The following is an 18,096-nucleotide window of genomic DNA, read 5'->3' on the forward strand; positions in this document are numbered from 1 at the left end:
GCGAGCTTGAGAGTGCTTTGTGACGTCAGACCCTAGATTTAATATCCTGGACTAATACCTATGTCTACGGCGGTAAATCGAGCTTATAATGAATGAAGAAATTACGCACACAGGTCTAAAAGTATGGAGATGAGAATTCCAAATTTAAAACGACGCTGCCACTGTTAATATTTATACACTACATATTGTTGTGTGCGTGGTCGCTCTCTGAGATATCTATACTAAGGTATTTTAATTACCTAGGTAATCAATCAAACACAAATGATGTAACTAAGTTGTATTGAAAGATATGAATTTTGGATCTATTCGTCTCACCTACACATAATTAGGTACATTGTTTATATCTACTATTAAAATGTCAGTATATCCAGGTGATACCTATAGCTCTCTATGTTTTTGTTTAGGTACCTAGCTAAACAACAAAATAAAAAAAAACAGCTTTTTAAACGTAGGCACGTTTGTTGAAGTCATAAATAATTGAAATACTTAATCATTTTTATTGAAGAATAAGTAAGTACTATTTAGTAGTAGGCAAGGTTCATGTTTAAATATTAATAGTAATATCGACTCTAAACACTCTAACTCACTAACGTTTAAAAATCCAACCTGTTCCTTACCCAAATGAACTTCTAAGGTCTTTTAACAAATCTATTGCAAGATTGAAACTAAATTAAAGCTTGTAAAATGGAGGAATAAGGGATTGGCAGCATTCTAAAGTAAGTCCCACAAGGCATCCACGGTAGGTTTTTATACTACGTCCGTGGCAAACTACCATACGGCCTGTCTGATGGTAAGCAATCTCCGTAGCCTAGGGACGCCTGCAACTCCAGATTTATTAATTACATGAGGTGGTACTGAGGTGATTAAGGAAGAACACGAAATCAAGTGACCGAAATTAAAAAATCGGCTCCCTGTAGGTATTCTCCGGTCGAGCCGTTTTGGGCGCCTTTCATCAATGTTGCGTTAGGTTCATTGGCTTAGCAATAAGTAATCTAACGTGAACTTTAATTACAACCCAAGTGAACTAGAAATTAAATAACAACGACGCCTATTGTTAACGTTAAAATGGCTCTTATTTCACATTTATGTTTTTGATGGTATCACATTTACAAATGTCATTACACGGACTATGTTTATTTATGAGCTTAAGATTAACATTTAAAACGTATGCAATAAAAAATTATACTTATTTATGCGCTTGTTTTAGTTGTTTTACACTTGCTAAAATAATAATAATTATATTCATTCTATTAATTCATTAGTCTACAGAAAACTATTTTTTAAACTTTAAATTCTAATTCAATGTTTCCTAAATACTATTAAAAAATACAAATGAAAAAAAAGTAACAGTAGTAACGCCATCTCTGTAATAACTGACATAGGTACTAAGTGATAGAGAAGCAACTGGCTTATCGCATGCTTGTATTTGAGCTTACCATCGTTTTACTACTCACCGATAGATGGCGCTCTCTACTAAATAATTATTTAATTAAATTATAGTTTACATTGCAGAAAGTAATGTATTTAATAAACAAATATACCTATGTTTTACTATATATTCACTAAAATCATAATAATTAATGTTCTTACTACACTTAACCTATTTTTCTAGTAGCAGTTTGGTTCCCTAAATGTTGGATTTCTAACCTGACCTAACTCGGTAGTTCATGATTTCACAATGCGTTTAATTACACATTTTTGGCATATGTTGCTTAAAGTGCAGCCTATTACTATGACATTTATTATTTTAGTCATTTCAGTTATAGTCATTTTAATATTTTAATATAGTCATAATATAATAGGAATTTTCAAAATTCTGCTTGTTGAACATTATGCACTTTGATGTTCGGAAAATATAACTTTAATCAACTTTATATACGGTGAAAAAATATTAATATAATATTAATAAACCGTACCGTACACCGTTTTTATGTTATGCGCATATTATATAATATGCGTTTATGCGAAATAGTATTACGCCAATTGCAACCGTGTTATGATATATGAAAATATAACAATAAATTTTATGCGAAACAGAGGGCACCCTATTTCTTGAAAGTACTTTCAATTAACAATTTAGGTAGAAGGATCGTTATTTATGGAATCCGGAGTTAAATATTAGAATGGAAATTGTACAACATATCTATTACTTTAGCATAGATTTTTAACTGCCAATTATAAAAAAAAGTACTTGGAAAGTAAAACACCCTAGATCCGAAAACTATCGCTTTCAACCCTCTTCATAGAAAAAAATAAGCTATTTTCTAACCCCTTTCGATACCTAACTTCTCTTACGCAATACATAAACAGCCCCTTGGCATGGGATTTTTTTTCTTACTGACATTGAAAGTGATTAAAACTGAAAGTGGTCAAAATAATAATATTTTCTAATGTCGGGCACGGATTTAGCGTTGCCCTCGTTTATTCATTTGTAATTAAACGTAACCACCGTGATGACGTAACAATTCCAGTTTGCACGTTTCCGCTATTTTTTAAACAAATAGAGCAATAAACGAATTCTAAATTTTTAAATACACCGAAAGTTAGATGTAGCTCGCATTACATATTTCGAAATGTTGTGAAATTAATATTTACTTATTCAGAAACATTCAGTTACGTTTGGATTTATATTATAATGTTATGTATAAATAGGACCTTACCTGTGAGAAAATATCTCGCTAGATAGAGTATTGTCAGCAACACCAAGTACAAAGAATACGAAAACACAGGTATTAACAATATGAACAGCAGCTTAGAATATTCTGACAACATTTCTGACCAACAAAACCGTTACAATGAAAATCCAAATAAATCGCGGAAACGTCGTTTCGACAGTCTGATCTACTATTATCTAAAGAAAATCGTGATGTAATGAGAAGGCGTGACGCTATTATGTGCCTAAGTAATAAATACATGTTTGTCGTTCAGTGTTGATTTTGCGTATTTTTATCAAATGTTCTTAAATGATAATGGAATATTTATAATAGAGAAATTCCTCCTTATAACGGTAGATGGCTCTGTGCTAAGTCAATGACTTGTCACAGATGGCTATCAAAATGAAATTAGCTAAAGATCTGATGTAATCGTCAATATGATAAGACTGATAAGGTACGAAGTTGCACAGATATCAAATTCCTTAACCATACCCATAAAATTGAAAACCGGAAAACCAAACAAGGAAAACAGGGCAAAATAATTAGTTTGCTTTATAATGAGATTTTAGGGCAAGTAATCCCTTTACCAACTAAGCGATTGTAATATGTCCACGCTATTATAGCTTCTTTTAGCGTACCATCATGGTTCATAATCGAGTGTTAGAAATATATCTGGATTTATCGGATTAGTTAATGGCCTTAAAATGTATTTCGGATATACCAGTTATGTCATTTAGTTAACCCAGCGGCGGTATCATGGTCGCATTTTTATCACTTGTCATGTCATGCGTCACTTTCGCACTTACATACATTGTTAGAACGCGACAAGCATGACGACAGATGATAAAAAACTAACCATCTTAGCCCTACTGGTGCGTAACGCACGAACGTACATACGTAGGGTGTTCTCTCAGCTTAAATGACAAACGACAAGTCGACAAAGCGACAACCATACTATCACAGCTGTTTCTTTCAAATTTAAGGATTTTTCAATGTTATCCTGAATCAGATATGATTAAAATACTTTGGATGCTTGGACACAAGTGTTCACACTATTTATTAGCGTCTAGAGTCAGGCCAAGATAAGTTTGCATCGATTATGATAGCCCAGGCGGTGGAAATGTTTTTTAAACGTCAAACATCTATGAAATTATGAGGTTTATTTCACACTTGCACCGTCTGCCCTATCAAAACCGCTAAGTTGGTAGCTTAGCTTGGTCTGACTCTACCCGCTGCAATTTTGTATATATATATATATATTATTTTAATCGAGAAACTTAAAAACTTTTGTGCCTAGAAGGTTGATTACTTTCGGAAATTGTATTGCATCGACAACTTTAAATGACATCCGAACTCATCTTCCGGAAAATGCAGAAACTTGGGTCATTTAATAATATATCAATGTTTTCAAACATTGAAATAACTTCGTCATTTTGACAGATATGACCGAGTTATTAACTTATTTAATGATTCTAGGGCTCTAAAATAGTTGTTAATCAATAAATTGCATTGCACATCACGTTTGCGTACTAGATCTAGGTCTTGGTCTTTGTTTATTTGGGTTCGAACCCAGCGGATAGCTTCTGGCTTGCAGTAGCTCACAGGTGTCCATCATGATATTTTAATCCCTTTTTTAGGGTTCCGTAGCCAAATGGCATAAAACGGAACCCTTATAGTTTCGCCATGTCCGTCTGTCTGTCTGTCTGTCTGTCTGTCTGTCTGTCTGTCTGTCTGTCCGAGGCTTTGCTCCGTGGCCGTTAGTGCTAGAAAGCTGAAATTTGGCATGGATATATAAATCAATAAAGCCGAGAAAGTCGTACAATAAAATCTAAAATATTTAATTTTTTTTAGGGTACCTCCCCTACACGTAAAGTGGGGGTGAAATTTTTTTTTCGCTTCAACCCTAGAGTGTGGGGTATCGTTGGAAAGGTCTTTTAAAACTAATACGGGTTTTCAAGAAACATTTTTTGATAAAGTGAATATATTCGGAGATAATCGCTCCGAAAGAAAAAAAAAATGTGTCCCCCCCCCTCTAACTTTTGAACCAAAGGTCCAAAAAATATGAAAAAAATCGTGGAAGTAGAGCTTAAGAAAGAAATTAAATGAAAACTATAGCGGACATGATCAGTTTAGCTGATTTTGAGTTATCGCAAAAAGTTTTCCATTCATAGTAAAAAGACTTATTTTAATTTGGTACTGACTATGCAAATTTGCCTATTTGTTTAACTCAGGTGAAAGGTACCGTTTCATCCCTTGGTTAACAATTTACTATACTTTAAGCTCCAGTTTAGCTTATTGTGACGGAAGAGTAACTACGGAACCCTACACTGAGCGTGGCCCGACATGCTCTTGGCCGGTTTTTTGAACTTGGCATTTAAAAATTAATTGTGCACCAACTTCCTTAATCACAAAACCCAATACTAATGTGTGTATTGAAACTGGTTGTAACGGAATAACTGCAATGGAATAGCCCTTTAATATAGTAAGTAACATTTTTGAAGTCAAATTGCTAGTGCGTTTTAGTTTTCTGCGTTTCTGTCTCAGTTTTCAATTATGAATGTCGTTACGAAGCCTTATATCAATTGATAAATAGCGAAATATATATAATAAAATAGCAAACATAGAATTTCCACTTGTATTACAAGTTTCGTGAAACTTTCGTGAAACAACCCCTTGAAAAAAAAAATACTCAGTGCGAAAAAACAACCAGATTTACTTTAAAACCCTATGCTTAAAACATACTAGTAAGAATACTAATAAAACATGGGTGTCTATTGTTTCGAATGTGAAGGGGTTCCAGCAGGCGTTCTACATGACATTACATAAAGCTCTCCAAGGCTCTCTCCCACGCAAGCCTAAAAAAAACAGGGATTTATAGGCCCGTGAAATCCAAGAAAATACTTGAATTGTTAAAATTATATCATTATTTTATAGAATATTGCCATAATAAATGTAAGTACTGTACTGTTTTCAGCTTGTCTAATCAAAAATAAATATATGTGCAAACCAAGCTTTTATTTGCAGATTGTATAAGGCCAAGGCGATAAAAACTAAACCAAGGAAAAAAATTATTTGTTATATTTAAGTTTGTGGATTTAGTCACATCATTCGTCTTATGAGGAAATTATCTACAATGAAGATATATAAACGTGGAATATAAAAATATTTATACTACGAGTATGTACTTAGCGACCTGCGCCAATAGAGGATACTAAGGAGTCAATGGGAAAATAATTAGAATATCTATTCATTATTGTTCAGTTTGCTTCCAAAATTAACATAATATATTAACATTATAATATATAATATATTACAATATTAACATTCTTAAAGTTGAAATTGTACAAAGAGATTTTAGAGAGGACTTCTGAGAATAATATTTATTTTATATTGTTATTGAGATTTTTCGGCGAATTTTCATAAATATAACTGTAGTATTTTTTTGCCTATCTCTTCTTTTTCTTCTGCTTAGCGGACAAACAAATATTTTTCATAAAAAATCCATTTAAAAGGGTTGTTCCTTATGCAAAGATTGTCCGTTCAACGTGGCGAAAGTGTTGGTCTCCTTTGCATCTGGAGGGACGCGGGCCGAATTTTGTTAAAAGTTTATGTGTTTGTTAGTTTTTAATTTAGGTTAAGATTTTTGTAAGTAGATTTTAAGATTCAAAAGTAACCCTTGAATTTGTCCAGGTACAAATATATTAAGTAGAATCTACTTTTGATTGTGAGGTCCAATACCATATAGAGTGTAATTTTATTATAATTCTACATGTATCTACAAATAAATTTATATGCAGAAAAAGTTCATATCCAACTCATGCATTAGATACAGTCAGGTTTTATGTACATTATTACATTACATTACATTAATGTTCAGGAGCTGCCTCGCATAAATATCTAACCATGAGATAAGACGCCAAAACAACGAGTGCTTACACCAAAGCCTCGATGGTGGAAAACATATTCCTTAGGATACCATCCATATCCTGGACCCTCTCTGTCAGTGTCCTCAAATTCTTTACATTTGTCTCAACATTCGTCTGAATGGTAAAGACGATGTTGGTTATCAAGACTGTATCATTAACTTGAAATAAATATTTAGTAAACGGTGTTAATGATGCGGACCAGCATTTATTGCTCTGTGGCCATGCCATTTGGTATATCTGTGTATTACAAATGTTTGTAAAAATATGCTTTTCTGTAATAATGTTAAATAGCTGCGATTTTAATGCAATACGAAAAAAATAGTCATTTGCATGGTCAGTATTTTTAAAGAAGGTATTTTATATACATCAACAAAAACCTCGAATCATGTACATCACTAATGTTTGTTAAATTTCCTAATAAACTATGGAGGGATAATTTCAACTACAAAAAAGTCGAAATTAGCCGACGTCTCAATTTTAGTGAGGTTATTTGAACTATAGTCAAAATACTATTAAAACATAAACTACAATAGATGAAATGACATAAAAAACTTATAAAAAAACATTAGGAATAACTAATTTTATAAAATATTCGAGAAGCCAACTCGCAAGTGCACACAAGGAATTATGTCTAAAACAAAATAGCTGCGTAGATCAGAGAACATTCGGTCTAACAATCTATTGTTTTATTGAACAAGCTTTTCTGCTATCTGGACATAGATGACACTGTAGTTAATAATGTAAAACATCGAAGATATTTCGATTACCTAGTTAAAATCCGCAGTCAGATTGCCCCATAAATTATTAACTATTATTTTATTTAGGACATGTGCTGTTTTCCACATAGGCAGTCATTACATATTTCTATTTAGATTCAAGCGTCAGAAAGTTATCAAAACACTACAAAAACAATGTGTAGGCTTAAGAGGACACTTGCCAAAAGATGACTTATGGAGGTAAAACTTATGTTATATTTACTTACATTATTACGTCATAGGAAATATAAATTTACATTCAAAGATAACGTTGATGCCACTAACTATCGGTGTAATATAAAGATGAGTGTGTAGATTACAGAACAAATGGTTTTATTGTGTCTAATTTTGAAGATAGCACTGATCTTATCTTACTAAATATTCTTTCCCAGGGTGCGACAAAACTACAGGAAAGTTTGATAACGGTGTGATACATAACGTACCTAATTGTTAGAAAATATATTTATTTAGGGCGACGGACGAGTAATAAATGTTTAAAAATTAGTAATCAGTTTTCTAGTAATACATAAAATATCACCATATTTTAAAATTCTTGGTATAAGGTCCAGATGTTAAGTATGCTTTTGCGCCCTTTTGATTTAAGATAGATTTTAAAATAAATAACTATTTTAAAATCTATCTTAAATCAAAAGGGCGCAAAAAATAAATAACTATTTTAAAATCTATCTTAAATCAAAAGGGCGCAAAAACATACTTAACATCTGGACCTTATACCAAGAATTTTAAAATATGGTGATATTTTATGTATTACTAGAAAACTGATTACTAATTTTTCTTGTATTATTAAAGATGTTATTAACGGGTTGCAAATATCCAAAAATGTACTACAGGCTATAATACTGATAACTGTGATTTTAATTAATATTTAATAATTTATAAATAGTGACCTCGAAGCTCTAGAATTAGATTCAATAAATAAATAAATAAATATTAAATATTATAGGACATTATTACACAAATTGACTAAGTCCCACAGTAAGCTCAATAAGGCTTGTATTGAGGGTACTTAGACAACGATATATATAATATATAAATATTTATAAATACTTAAATACATAGAAAACACCCATGACTCAGGAACAAATATCCATGCTCATCACACGAATAAATGCCCTTACCAGGATTTGAACCCGGGACCATCGGCTTCGTAGGCGGGGTCACTACCCACTAGGCCAAACTGGTCGTCATAAGTTCAGTTCTGGTCGTCAATGACGACCCAGAATAGAACAAGCTGGCGAAAAGCAATTAGGAGAGCCGACCCCAACTGAACATGGCATAAGGCCGAAGAAAGAAGAAGAAGAAGAATGAAATAATATTAAAATAGTAAATCCTAAATTCATTTTATCGATCATTGCATGGGGCATATTTTGACTTATTTGTCGGAATATATTTTAAGAATTCAGACGAATAATACAAGTGCTCAATCGCATCGGATTTGCTGAATCAAATTCAAATTATTTATTTGTGACAACAGAAAATGTGATGTACAAACAAACAACACAACAAACAGACAGAGACTTGAAGGAAAAATAAGTATTAGGGTTAAAACGGTAATTACTCACATTCTCTTGTTGCTCTGGTAGCAGTTCCAGAAAAGACACAAGAGCAAGAAAATTGTTATAACTATTGGCGCCAAAATTAACCTTAGCAATACTTTTTTTGATACGACATCTCCCTTATATTCTACATATTCCGAAGGATTCATTTTCTTGAAGCACTTACAACTTAGCAAAAGTTTATTTAAAGAAAGTTTTCTATGAATGAACGTTAATCGATGATGAGAACGGCTACGATAATACATATGTTTTGATAAAGCTTAATATGACCATTACATGTTTATCTAATATGTTTATCGGCGCGTAAATAAGACTAGTTTAACATGCAGCTTTCCTTAATTTATACTTTTTTTGTTGAATAATCGTTTGTTTTGTCCTACGCTGTACACTGATTTATGTAAGGTTAACTACTTACATTCTTTTATTGGCTTTATAGCAGTTCCATATGAGGCACAGAAGTAAGAAGATGGCAATCACAATAAATGCTAATAGTTTAAGCCACGCTCTCTTTGCTATTTCTTCTATTTGTTCATCATCAAGCTCGGATGAATTCATTTTTTCAACCAGTAAATACTACTAGTTAATAACTTTTGTATTTTTATGTTCTAGTTTTTAAGCTTGATATCCCATCAACAATTCTAACAGAACACTGTTCTGTTAATGTCCTAAATGTTTATATTATCTTGAACGATTATGATAGTTTCTCGATAAGATTAGCTTTTGAAGCTTTTCACTAAAAGCGTTGAAGTATACATGGACATTTCATACGGAATTCGACATATTTTAGTATACCTAGATATTATACCATGTACGAGGATCAATGATGATTCATCATTTTTATTATTTGTTATGTGTAGAACAAGCTTCGGGTGAAGAAAAATATTTTAAGGAAAGCTGTTTTTGCAAACTTGTGCAAAGAATATTAAAGTTTTACGCATCTCGGCAAAATTGAATCTATTTATGTCAGTGGTGCCAGCCTGACGAATGTTGGTCACAGAAAGTCGGAGCAGGTGTGAATTGGACTGTATCAAATGTAAAGGTAACCAACGTACACATTAGCAAAATTTGTTCCTATATCTGATAAAAGGTACATCATGTTTTATTTATCGCGATGATGCGCACTTTAGAAAGGCACCCCAAATGCCTTCCTTGCCATATAGCTATTTAGGTACTTAGTGTATTTCTGAATGAGTTGTTCATATTTAATCTATGTTTGCGTTTGTTCCGTCTCACTACAGGTGGATCTTTTTATCTAACTGAAAAAAGTAGTAGGCTTTCATGCAGCTTTCCTTAATTTATACTTTGTTGAATAATCGTTTGTTTTGCCGTATTCTGTACGCGGATTCTTTGGAAACGTGTCTCGGCGTGACGGAACAACCATAAAACGTCGTGTTGTGCAAAGAAGAGTGGGAAGTGACAGGGCTAGAGGAAGATCGCCAATGAGACTCAAAGCCAGTGTGTCGGCCACAGTAACCGCACGGAAAGCAGCTCTACGGGTGGAATGGCGACGTCTCCTTAAGCGAGTCGCTCAAATATTTACATAATGGCCACGACCACTGTAAAGATTGTAACAAAGAAGAAGAGACTCTATACGAGTACTTACACTGAGTTATGTAAAGTTAAGTACTTAAATTCTTTTATTGGCTTTATAACAGCTCCATATGAGGCACAGAACAAGAAATAAAGGAATTACAATAAATGATAAACCACACAATCTTTGCCAATGCTTCCATCTGATCACCATCATGTTCGGACGAATTCATTTTCTCAACAAGTAAATTTGATGCTAATTGTTAATTAACTAAGTATATTTCTAGAATTGTCTCACAAATTAAATGTTTTGGTCTACAAAACATTCGAATGAAACTCAGGACAATTCGAACGCACTCTGACAACAGATATTTGAATCATGTTATTTAGTTAAGTATAATGCGTCTCGTCCCCGCAAATACATCAATCAAGTACGAGAGAAATGCACGTTAATTAAATACCTAACATTATTCAAAACTCATTCTGATGTCGGTGTACGTTCGAATTGCCCTAGTTGACATGTAGCTTATAATGACAATATGTATTATACACTATAAAACTTCATAACTATTTCGTGCTAACTTAGCTTAACAGTTTATATTCCTTAATCATACATCATTTTAGAATTGCTGGAATTATAACTTTTTAATGAATAGAATCAGGCGTTACTTTGCCGAAATCCATACTAATTAAAACATAAAATATTACTTTGCCAATCCGCGAAATGGTAACGTGCTAGTCAATCTGTACCCCTAGTGTAAATAAATTCGATTTCGAAACGTGACGTACGCGTTTGCCTTTAGTCTCATTTTGTATTGGATTTAGAAAGAGCGCGCCAAGCGGGACGTTTTGGAAACTCAAAATCCTATACAATGAGACTTAACGCAAACGCGTTCGTCACGTTATGATGTCGATCAAATTTACACTAGGGGTACAGTGCTAACTAACCAGTTATACCTACTTACTTGCGTATTTTACATGCAATTAATGTTCCCACCCTCCCACCGCAAAAATAAATACGCTAATAAATATAACAGCCCACCACCAAAAAGTACAAAACTCGACACGCGTTTCGTCTCTCTACGAGGCATCCTCAGGAGATGTTTTGCGGTCCGACGTCAGACAACTGAACTAACTGTCTGTGTATATTTTTTCAACACATAGACAGTTTCAACAGTAGTTTTGATTTAATTATAACTTTGTGACAAACAATTCTATTACACATGTCCCGCTGCGGGAATATCACTCATCTCTTGTTTCACTCAGTACAGGCATTTGTGAAATTACTTAAATATTTTTTTAATACAGTTGCTCAAAAAGTGCTACTTTACGTAGCTGTTTAGCGTGCGGAAAGTTGGATTTCGCGAACTAGTGCTTTTTACTTTTCCACTTGTTCCAATTCATGACTACATATTGATGAGTGTTAATATTAGTGTCATAAAAACCTATTGTTAATGTAAAATAATAAATATAAGCATATTTCATATTTTATTACTTACCTCTTCATCATTATAACACCTTTATTTTTTAATATTGAATATTAAATAATCGGACAGACAGACGGACATGACGAATCTATAAGGGTTCCGTTTTTTGCCATTTGGCTACGGAACCCTAAAAACCGTTCTTAATAAGTTGTCTGAATGGAACGGAATAGCTGCCGAAACGCCTGTCTAAGCAGAGGCGTTTTTTCTTACTGCAAGAATGGTTATAAGTTTCCAAAGGCAACATTCGATATTGTTTTCATACAATTTAAATATACGATGTACACAAATAATCGCAAATAACGATACTTAGGTAATAATAGTATAATATTTTATATTTACTATTGTTTCTGTCTTATAGAACATGCATAAAAAAGTACTTGTTGTTTTTCTTAATTTTTCGCAACTGTATTTAAAAAAACGTCGTTCGATACACGTGCGGAAATCCGAACTAGCATCGAAATGTACTATTTATTACGTACAAGAAAACGCTCACGATCACGAGATTGTATAAAAAACAGCTACATACATCCAATGTCAATAGTCATTCCGGTTTTGTTGTCAGACAGACAGTCAGTCAAGGTAAGGTTCTATTGTGAAATTCAATCACATGCAAGCATTTGTAGTTGAGCGTTTGTATAATCTTTCTTCACTAAGTGTTCGGGGCCTTCATGAGCAAATTTTAAGTAGTAAGTATACATATTATATGAACTTTTTACCTATAACCTTTTTGCATCAGTGGGAACTAGAATTCGGGCGAAGTGAAATTAAACAAAGCCTCGGACAGACAGACAGACAGACAGACAGACAGACAGACAGACGGACATGACGAAACTATAAGGGTTCCGTTTTATGCCATTTGGCTACGGAACCCTAAAAAGAAAGTTTAGAAAAATTTACCATCCGAATAACGTAGTGGCACCAATGGCCGACAGGTACTTATAATAGACACCTTATAAGTTTTTTTTTTTTCAAGAAAATTAAACTGTTGGTTATATGCTCCTGTCGGCCATTGCAACCACCACGTCACATATATTGTAAGTATAGGTACCCATGACAAAAATACTTCCCAAAACCTATTTGAAAAAATAGTTGCGATTCATGGTTTTCATCAGCAGTTTTACTTCAGAAATAGGTTTTACTTTATAAAAGAAAACGCAAGCAAAAAAGCAAATGAGTTACAGAAAAATATCCAGGGCCGGACCGCATAGTAAATACAAGTTAATACTATATTAATTTTTTTACATACAAAATCACTTATAGTATATAGCTTGTATTTTATTATGCAATAAAGTGTTGTCTACAATATTTGAATAGTTTCCTCAATTTATTTTTAATCATCAGACCGTTACCTGATGAGATTGTGATCAGAATGGCAAGACTCACAGGCGTATTCAGATTGTAATAATAGGTTAGTTCTAATCAAATGTAATTCTTAACATGTTATTATATAATCAGAATACGCCTGTTATTCAAACAAAAAAAAACGAATTCGGCTTGACGGCATAAAAATAAACTAAATATTCATTGGTTATTTTTAACCAAATGATGCTTTTTTTAGATGTAGGATTGAATAGTGCGGCTAACTACTTAGTATTTTACAAGTTTAAGAGCGCCTACTTATAGTCTATTCCATTTTGTAAACAAAATACACCACGTGACTCAATCATTACGCCCATCAAATATTGCATTTGTGTTATTATATTATTTACAACATGGCATTGTTTGTTTATATTTAACTTGCGAATATTCGTTTCGCTGATGGAGATGACCGAACGAGATGCTCTTATGGAACTTTCAGTAGGAGTAGCAGAGAAAGCGCTTGTCCTGAATTGTGTTGAATGATTGTTTGTCCTTGTTACAGTCTAATTTCTGTTTATTCCCCACCGTAAATTTTAGCATGGTTTATGGTGGGTGGGTTGTTGGTATGTTGTCAGGTATATTAAAATGTTTTTAATTTGTCGCATTGCGTATGTTCTGTCCTTCACGGGCGCACGCGTATAGCACATCTATTTGATCCTACCATTCTATGGTTTCGCTACATAACGGTAATGAAAACCCTGAAGCGAGAAGTCCACCATTTGTAATTTTATCATTACAAAAAAAATGAATGCGGAGTCTCAAAGAGGTAGTCCACAGTAAATATTAATGGTACCCCGACCGTGAGTGTAAAAGGTCAGCCAGTAGGTACTTATCGTATCAATTGTAATGTCAATGTCTTTTCGTGTTTCCTTATCTATTATGGTATTAAGTAAAACTAGCGATTTCCTAATCTATTGACTATATTTTTTTGATTTATGTTTCCCTTTGTTTTATAAAAATAAATACGGAACATTTTGTTAAGCCGTTTAACTCCTATATTGAAAAATACAGGGCCAAATCCAACAATATTTATAATGTGATACTGATCTAACATGGGTCTGATATCATTCCAATGTGATTTGGTTCTAATCTCCTTTAGAGGACCCGCTGATCTGCGCATTATGTCAACCTTCAACCAAAAACGTCACTTTTGACACTGACAGATCAGTATCCCATCTAATCATCTAATGACTAATGCTCGAATTGTCCTCTAATTTTAATGAAACTTGAGGGCCTATTTTGACTTTACAAAATGTAATTGTCTCAGTATGATTTTACATACAATCGCTCGCACAAGCGCAAGGCAGTGGCATGTGATGTTAAATAAGGACAAGGAAAAGTTCAATTGAAAGCGTTTATATAAGAAGGGAATAAAACCAAAGATCTACAAACGAGACCTCTAAAAACAAACACACAACACTCGTGTACCTAGTTGAAGGAAAAATCTTCATTTTATCCACAACCTTTACCTTGATTTTAAAAGTGGTCGAATAAATTAGTTGACATCGATCGCCGATGACACGAATAATATAATTGTTATCCATACATATATTATTATAATCTTTGGTCAGCCCTTCGTTTCTTTCCAATTTTCATATTATTATATTTCAAAACCAAAACGCTGCCAATGGCCAGGGGGCCTAGCCAAGATAAAGTCAATCACTGATAAGTCAATAATAAAAAAATAAAGTATTACTGATAGTTACTGGTCCGCAATTAACTTTACGGTGATGTAGGTATACAATCAGCTGCAGAGAAAACTGACCCGTACCCCCTGCATAGAAATTTGTTTGCTGAAAGAGGGTCAACTATCTCTACAGCTAACCGTACATAATATCAAACTAAAAGCTTCAGCAGTTGTTCGAAGCAGCCCCAAGGTATTCTAATAGCCCCACGAGATACTATACACCCGTATATGATCTTTAGCCATTATCATCATGTATATCCATAAAAACTGACTTTGTTCTCCATATCAGTCAAGCTCGCTTCGTGACTTCATTTCTAATAGGTACAGTCAATAATAAAGTTGTTAATTTATTTAGTATCGAAGTTATTTTAAGAGACCATGATTCCATATACTTGTTTACTAAAATCGGCATACAAGTTTGATGACCTGGTTCTAAATATAAAATATTAGCCTCTGCCTGTCCGGAGAACTCGTTTACATGGACCATTTTATAATGTGCCCAAAATTTTCACACTTTTTTTTAATTGATTCAATAAATTCACACAGCATAAAGTAGAGCAAACTAATACACTGTGAAATTTATAATAGACAGTATTTATACAAACTAGGTACATGATACACTCTAGAAAGGACAAACAGAACAAATGTAAGAAAGAAAGACTAACTAATATAAAACAGAAGATTGTCGCTTATACATCGTCGCACATTCATACGTTCTTTACACAGATCCATCCAATCCAAATTTTCGTTCCTTGCATTCCGTTACAGTCACACAAAGTCTATGAAAAATGGAAACGGGATGGAAGTGTCCTTATTTTCTCCTAATGGGATCAAAACAGCTCTTGATGCTGAGTAGAAAAAACATACTTTTGTAACAGATGTGGTGCTGGCAAAAGATGGAAGGGATAGGATGGACAGAAAGAGTAACCAATGAAGCCGTCCTAAATAGAATGAAAGAGAAGAGAAGAATTATTATAAATAGAAGAGGAAAAATGATAGACCACCTGTTACAACACGAGCACTCTATCAGAAACATGATAGAATGTATTGTCTTGTAAAGGAGCATGTCGGAGCCGTGTCGTACCAGGACGCTATGAGGCTGACTTCGGATCGACACGGTATAGAGACAACTTCATCAAGCTGCACCGACAAGCACCCAGCTCTTAAATTGAATGAATGAATAAGGAAAACTCACAAATATCAACGCAGATGGCGCTGCAAACATGAAAGACATCATTATCTGAAACCACAGACAAGTATGATTCCAAGACAGTTGGAAATATTATAATCTGTGGGTTTTAAACCACAATGACTGTCTTTTCATCCAAGTTGTAGTTAACTGTGGTTTAACCCATAATAAACCTGTGTAATCGGTAGCATCCTTACGTAGCATTGGTCGCGATTAAGCAGTTTTTTAAACATATAAAGGATCTGTGTTCTGCATATTATACGCTTCCAAGAGACAAAATAACCATGTAACCGATTTTTTTTTTTGCTGACTCTACCAACTTAGTAGGGCTGCCATTGCCAAATATCTGCGGCAGTTACAGGTTTTGCCTTATTTTACACTGGTTGTTTATTTAAAGTTTATATCACAATGTATAAACGTCAGACTTAATGCCAAATGGCATTCTCTACCGGTCAATCATAGGGCCAAACAGAGATACATACATTGGTGCGGTATAAACACATATACATATACATAAATAACTAAAATATGGATAATATATAAACTACCACATTGTATTTATAAATTACGTACTATAAATGCTTATGCTATAGATGCTTATAATGTAAGTATCTCCATAAGTAAAATAAAGTAAAAGTTATTTTTATAACCAATTATTGGTTCCATTTATATCAGTTTATTGGATTACACTACGCTAAGCCCCGTGACACCAGCGTTGTACATGATTCCAAACAATTATTTACATTAATTAAAGTATGATTTATAGTCTTGTGCACGTTTATCAGACTTTTGAAGAACCTGAGTATTTTTTAAGTAATTATAAGAAGAGGATTGTATATTTCATATGAAAGACGTTCGCAGCAACACAAAGGCACTGCCTTTAAGGCAGTCTGTTAAAGGCCACGGAACTGAATGAGTGTTGCAGTGTTGCTTGCAAATGGAAATAAGCTTTAAAGGATTTCAAATATGAAGTAGATATCTTATTCCTTTTTCTAGTAGTTTGATAATTAGTATGGTCTTAACTGTATATACGCCTCTCACGCTTATTTCCTGGAGGGGTAGGCAGAAACCACGGATTTCCACTTGCTACGATCCTGACATAGGTACCTCTTTCGCTTCTATATATAGCAACAAATAATAGTGATAGTGGCAACCCTAACTCAGTACAATAGTACCGACTCTCGCAAAAACATTGAAATGTCACAAAAACTGGACTGTTCAAACATGACATCTCGCCATAAGTACTTATATGGTGTTCTTTTCAATATAATATGACTCGTATTGTCTTACCATTATGGTCTGATTTGCCTCGTCAGTGTTTTTGCGTAATATTTGCCTATGACAAGTTTAGTGTTTAATTTAGTGAGTCTTATCTGTTAGTTTACCCCACAGACATATGTTTACTTACATAAGATAAGTGTTTACTTACATAAGATAATTGTTTACTTACATAAGATAATTGTTTACTTACATAAGATAAGTTATCTACATCTTCCTATCAAATTGGTATTAAAAACAACTGAATACAGTAATTAGGGAAAACCGCAGTTCGAGAAAAGTCTGGTTAGGTCACAATTACACGTCATAGCAGTATAATCTACTACTCTTGTATAGAAGGCGCACTTTCCAATAAATTGGATATTTCGCAGGTTGAATAATGCCATCGTTGGAATACTCGTAATCGTCACGCTTTTAAATCGCTAGGGTTGTCAAGTTTGCTCATCAAGTCATAATTCAGTTGGTACCCTTACCATGACTAGCGCCTGTGTCAAGTCAAACGCAGTGTATCTCGCTTGCATCAGTGTCAGTACGAGGGAGATGCATTGTAAGTTAGCTTACACAGTCGCTAGCGAATATATCCGTGTCAAATTTGTGGTAAGGCCCTGGCGAATAATTCTCATCATTATTTACATAATAATTATTCTCATCTTA

The 18,096-nt window shown here is 33.6% G+C and overlaps 1 protein-coding gene across 4 annotated transcripts in view; it reads right to left on the reverse strand.

Annotated features, from left to right (window-relative positions):
* LOC133516437 (uncharacterized) overlaps positions 1-18,096 on the reverse strand; it is a 69,165-nt gene that overhangs the window by 37,180 nt on the left and 13,889 nt on the right. Inside the window, exon 1 of one of the 4 annotated variants that reach the window (XM_061849377.1) lies at positions 2,661-2,819. The exons of the other annotated variants lie outside the window; for them this stretch is intronic. Within the exon in view, the coding sequence (XP_061705361.1) occupies positions 2,661-2,772 (112 nt within the window). The 5' untranslated portion in view covers positions 2,773-2,819. Of the gene's footprint in view, positions 1-2,660; positions 2,820-18,096 lie in introns of those variants that run through there. 4 annotated transcript variants of the gene reach the window in all.

Source organism: Cydia pomonella, chromosome 3 (assembly GCF_033807575.1).
Source record: "Cydia pomonella isolate Wapato2018A chromosome 3, ilCydPomo1, whole genome shotgun sequence".
Taxonomy (NCBI): domain Eukaryota; kingdom Metazoa; phylum Arthropoda; class Insecta; order Lepidoptera; family Tortricidae; genus Cydia; species Cydia pomonella.